Source organism: Apium graveolens, chromosome 7 (genome assembly GCF_009905375.1).
Source record: "Apium graveolens cultivar Ventura chromosome 7, ASM990537v1, whole genome shotgun sequence".
NCBI lineage: Eukaryota > Viridiplantae > Streptophyta > Magnoliopsida > Apiales > Apiaceae > Apium > Apium graveolens.
The window spans coordinates 50703092-50709121 of record NC_133653.1 but is presented as its reverse complement, the minus strand read 5'-3'; the positions used below and the strand labels follow the sequence as shown (position 1 = coordinate 50709121).

The 6030-nt window shown below is 31.6% G+C and overlaps 1 protein-coding gene across 1 annotated transcript; it reads right to left on the bottom strand.

Annotated features, from left to right (window-relative positions):
* Positions 1–2731: 2731 nt before the first annotated feature.
* On the bottom strand, positions 2732–3526 carry LOC141672365 (uncharacterized). The gene is made up of 2 exons (XM_074478942.1): positions 3329–3526; positions 2732–3154 (listed from the first exon to the last, which is right to left on the bottom strand). The coding sequence occupies exons 1-2, from the start codon at positions 3455–3457 to the stop codon at positions 2870–2872; spliced, it is 414 nt and encodes a 137-aa protein (XP_074335043.1). The 5' UTR covers positions 3458–3526; the 3' UTR covers positions 2732–2869.
* Positions 3527–6030: the final 2504 nt, after the last annotated feature.

The following is a 6030-nucleotide window of genomic DNA, read 5'->3' as shown; positions in this document are numbered from 1 at the left end:
TCAAGAACAGGTTGTTCTTCAGAGGGTATTAGGTTTGGAACTAGTACATTTCCTAGGATTCGATCTTGTGGACCATAGTTTGACCTTTGGTTGCTCAACGGGTAGATGTGTCACGAACTTTAGGATTGTTGTGAATTTAGGGACCAAATTCTTTTTAAGGAGGGTAGTATGTAATATACCGTAATTTTTTAAATTAGATTAATAATAGAATAAAAAGAGATTAAAATTAGTTAAGGGCTAGGATTTAAAATTTGATTAAAGTAATGAGCCTTAAATTTGGATTAGATTTTAATATGGATAACTTGTTGGTAAAGATTTAGAATTTTTCATCGTTATAAATACACCATATTCGCCTTCTTCGTTTTTATTCATAAAATTCGTGGGGCTATTCTCAGCATAAATCAACAGTTTTGTAAAATTCGTAGAAAATTCATCGTAAATTAAAATTTGGTGATCCTGGACGTTTCGGAAACGTCTTTTCATTCTATAAAACTTTCGTGTTTCATGTTTTCCATGAAAATATCGTTTACAGGGTCAAAAGGAATAAATTAAGATCTGACCAGTATTTGAGGTAAGTTTTCGATCGATCTTTCTAGTATTTTCAAAATTGTATTTTATGCGTTTGTATTTGATTATCAAAATATGGGCTAAGTGATTATATATTTGAGGTAAATTTCATTCTGGGCATTGCGTTCGTAGTCCAGATTCATGAAAAAAATAACTGCCATATTTGTAGGTTCTTATATTGTGAAGCTGTTTTCTTAAGATTGATGATGTAAGAATTTATGATCCTTTCAGGATGAGCAGCTGTTGGATGACCTGGATAAGTACTCTGATATGGACTCCGAACAAAGTTTTTCTGACGGAAGCACATATTCGTGGGATGCTTTACCCATTAATGAGTTGGATGTTAAGGTGTCCAAATAATTTACTTTTGTGCAGCAGTCTTCCACCGTCTAATTTACTTTACAAAGTTTTTCTTTTAAATGTTTGCAGTAGTCTTCCACCGTCTAAACAAGAGATAAGCAACCTTGAGAGACGGTGCAATGGTATTCCCTTAAAGTTTTGTAATATTGAGCATGGACAGGTTAGTTTCTTTGCGTTCAACATGGGGGAACTTCCGTTGCTTCCCTGATTTGCTCAAATATAGGACAATTTAGAGACAAATATGTCAAAGTTGTAAACACAGTTTGATTATCTGAATTAGACCTTTGGTTATGCTATATATGAAGCTGAGTACAATAGTTACATGACAGTATTTTTTTGTATTGCTGAAAACAAAATCATGTATAATACAAGGTATGTTGTAAAATTAAAAATGTAATATATTGTTGTGATGTAATATATCAAATTTATGACTATTACTAATATATAGAAAAATACTAAAAAGCGTTGTAAAAAACACTAAAAAGTGTTGCAAAAAGGTTGTATCGATACCCCATATGTGGTCCCCATTGTGGGGCCCACAAATATTGTATTGATAGCCCAAACCCTATTGTAACACTTTTCCAGACCTATTGCAACCCCATTGGTGTTGCAATAGCGTATTTTTGTAATGGATAACCAAGGGTTGCAATAGGGTGTCACCGGGGTTGCAAAAAACTCTATGGCAACGCCATAAATTGCAACCCCGAAAAAGAGTCGCCATAGCCTTTTTTCGGCCTTTAGCAACACTTTTTTGGCCTTTAGTAACAGTTTTTTGGGGTTGCGGAATCCAATCTACGGCGTAGTGATAGAATTGGGGAATCCTTTTTAATATTTAAGAGAGAAAGACAAGAGAGACATAGAGATAGAGGGAGTGAGAGAGAGTTGGAGAGATTTGGTAGGCGGAGATATGTGATGAAATATAATTACTTTGAGTGTATATATACCTATACTGAACATCTAACCTCCTATAGAAAATGGGTGGTCGGACATTTTCTACGGTGAAACTTTTAATATTGATATAAGATTTTAACACTATATAATTCTTCGGAACCGGGAAGTGTTAAAATCCTGTGCTTCTGTCTAGATAAGTATTATGCGTAGACCAAATGTAAACTACTACTTTAATACTTTGATGCACGAATTTAGTACGAATTTAGAGACTATATGTCCAAAATATTTAGTAATCCTACTGATTTTATATTTATAAAAAAAATTTAGATTAAATTTAATAACGCATATCCGATTTTTGCTCCGATTAATCCCCGATCCACCGATTAATCCATACAAGGTCACGTGACCAATCTTCCCCGATTACCGATTTCTATAACACTGGTTTTACGTATTAAAATTAATCATTTTAAATTTAATAAAATAAAATTATATGTGATATTTAATAAATAATAATTTTCCTATTTATGAAACTCTTGCTATTTGAAAATATGTTAATTAATTTAATATAGACTACCATTTTTTAAATCAAATAAATGTTTCAATCATTTTATGTAATATATACATATATATATATAATTTTGAATAACAAACTCATTTTAATTATTTTAAAATAAATAAAAAGGTAACTTAATGTAACACCACGTGTTACATGTTCCCTAATACGGCACTGTAATACTAATTTTATAATTATTATAACACTAATTAGAGGTGTTACAATAGTATAAATTTCTTATCTAATACAATATAATGTTGTTTGTCACTACACTAGCCCACTTATGGTCTAGTGTTATGCCTCTCTTTTATTTGTAGTCCTTATATTTTGTTTCTATATTAGTGATAAAGACTGACCAGCTCATCCAATTCAGCATATATCATCAAAAAACACACGAACAGATTTTCAAACGTATATTCTTCACCAATAACCATACTCAGGTTAAATTATTGCAGACCACAAAGAGTGTACAAATAACAAAACCAGTCGTCATCATTCTTATTTATCCTCTTTGGGAAAGAGAGTCCCCTTGGCCGCTTCCCACGCACCCCCGACCGTCTCCTCCGCTGCCTCTGCTGCGGATTCCGCTACATCTTTTGTTGCCTTTACCACCTTGTCCTCAGACTCTTTCCTCCTATCTTCGTTGCTTTGAGCCTGTTCGGCGGCTTTATCAGCAAGTTCTTTTGCCTTGTCCACCATGTCTCTTGCATTCTTTGCCGCTGCATCTATTATTCCATGAGTTCCGGAGTCAGTTTTCTCATCACCAGTGGCTGCAATGCGACCCTGAAATTTTTTAAAAATATGGAGAGATTAGCATATATACAAAACTATGCATTATTCAGGTTGCTATCTGCGAGCCTTAGCCTAACGGGTAAGTCCCTGTTATATGTGCATGTGAGTGAGTATTTAAATTTCATTAATCCAACTACACAAACTGTTAGATAGAGAGATGTGTACCTTAGAGTATCTAGAGGTGGAAATGAAGCTAACACTGGATACTTTAGTAGGATTGAAAGCTGGTTGAGGATAAGCCTTTGAGATGTTGAGAAAGTCTACTTTAGTAACACTTGACACTACTCCTGCCATTGCTGCTATATATTGTATTTTGCTTCTGATATACTGTTTCAGGTCTTGTGTGTTTGTAACTACCTGTGTGTTTTTCTCACTGTTATATAGGGTTTTTCTAGCCTTATCCTACGTTATTGTTGTTTGTCTAAATCATGACACGTGAAATTCAGTACACGTGGAATTACTTGTTTCTTTTCTATGGTTTGGGTGATATACTGATATTGACACATCGATGCTTGGCAAGTCGGTATTGAATTATAACCAGCAATTCACAAGTCGGTATTGAATTACAGCCAGCTGTGTACTTAAAATGTATATATTTATTTAGAAGAATAGGTTGCCAAATGCGTTTTTAATATCTACCGACTTGGACCTTACTAACACGTAGACGGGTGATCAGTCGGCAATATAAATTAATATCTGTCCACTAGGATATGGGCCAGGAGGACAGTTTTGGGATTCCAGAGTCTATTGCGCGGAAATGATTTGATATCGGTTAATATTTGGAGTTGGAAGATAATAGGAAAAATGTCATTTTCTTCATTAAAATTTTGGGAAATAAAATTTATACTTCTAAATTAATTTGGTTCTTATTTTAATATATGTTTTTGTATTTTTAGATCAATAATAATAAAATAATTATAATTTGATGAAGATTCACAAATAAATTAGATTAATCAATTAACATTATAATAAAAATTTCTTATAATTCTATGTGTAAATAAATATTAATACGATAAATCATGTCAAATTTCAAACTTTTTATAAAAATTGAGTCCTGACCTAATTTCAAATCAAAAATTAATCGAAGTTTACTGCACTTTGTTAAATATAAAATCTGAACATATTTCGTAAAATATCCCTATTTGATGGTATATTTGGTAATATTACTTTACGTATAATTCAGTTGAAAACATTGACTCAGTATGCTTAATATGGAATAAGGTGTTACAATTTTTTGGACTTTAACTCTAAACGTTCTTGTAAGACGCGAAAGAATGGCCCATAATATCAACTCATACTTTTATTTCCATTGTGGGATGATAGTAATCGGCTTCGTGGCTCTCCCATCCTGACCATGATACCAACAAAAATTGTGTCACCGATCTTCGGGACTCCTACAACTCACTACTAGAAAAAGGTCTATAGGCATCAGTTCAAAATTGATGTCTATCTCATTCAAAACTGATATCTACGCAGGTGTAGAAAAATGTATTTTTTCACATCGGTTGTATTTTTTTAACATCGGTCCAAAATCGATGTGAAATGTCACCCCAGACATCAGTTCCCTATATTTCACATCGGTCCAAAATTGTTGTAAAATGTTATCATATACATTAGCTCATTCAAAACATTACTATAAGCTCCTTCATCGGTCTAATATGTACATACACATCGGTTTTAGACAATATCTCGTTAATAAACATCAGCTATAAGCTAATGTTTGGTTACTTCAAAACTGATGTTAAATATATATACTAATGTTAAATACTTAGTTGATCTAATCATATACATTCTAAAAAATTTCAAAAACAAAAATAAACAAATCATTAATTATTTATATAAAAAAATACGTTTAGACAACGGTTTTTTAAACTACTGATGTAAAATATTATATTTAACATCTGTTTGAAAATAGCAGATGTAAAAGTTATTTTTAACACCGGTGATTTTTCCAACTGATGTCAAAATGGTGATTTATATTAACCATTTTCTAGTAGTGACTTGAAGCAACAAAATTTCGAGAGTTGTTTCTAATACCATCACTATAAGAAAAATAAACTCAGACAATACTAATTAGACAAGAGTTGAAAATAGAACCGTTGTCCCAAAATGACGTAAAATGATTTTTTTTTTGCCCATGAATAATCATTGTCTAATCCACCGTTCATTCGATGGTTTTCTGAATAGTTGTTAAAAAAATAAAACAACAATTGATTTAGCACAACTGTTTTTGTAAACTATTGTCTTTATGTGTATCATACTACGGTTTGTTGAACCGTTGTATATTTTTACACAACTGTTCTCTAAAACTGTTTTTCCTATAGAGACTAGACAACGACTAAGAAAACTGTTGTCAAATAATACTCAACATTTTTGTATACATAATTATTATATTATTAGTAACACAACAGTTTCAGATCGAATTGTTTGTTTCTATATCATACAACAGTTCTGGAACTTTTTCTTAATTAGACAAATGTTTATATGTGTTGTCTAGACACTGTTCAGACATGTGTTATCTTATAAAATACTTGTTTATATCATTGTAAGTTTTTGAAATTTATAGGAAGAATGAGCTATTCCCGTTGCATTATCAAACCACGAAATAACAAGTTATTCTTCTTAACCATCATCAAGAGCAAACAACTCCATGGAACCAAACTTTTTAAATTATACGTAAAACAAACATCATCATACAATATCTTCAAAATTAAACATAACTGTTACCCAGTAAAGATATAATTGTTTAAGGAGGATTGTATACAATTATATCAATAAATCAAAATCAGCATGTAAGATCAATAACAGTTTATTAATTCTGATATAAACTATTACAAAACTCTTTAAAAAAATTTGATATTCTTGAG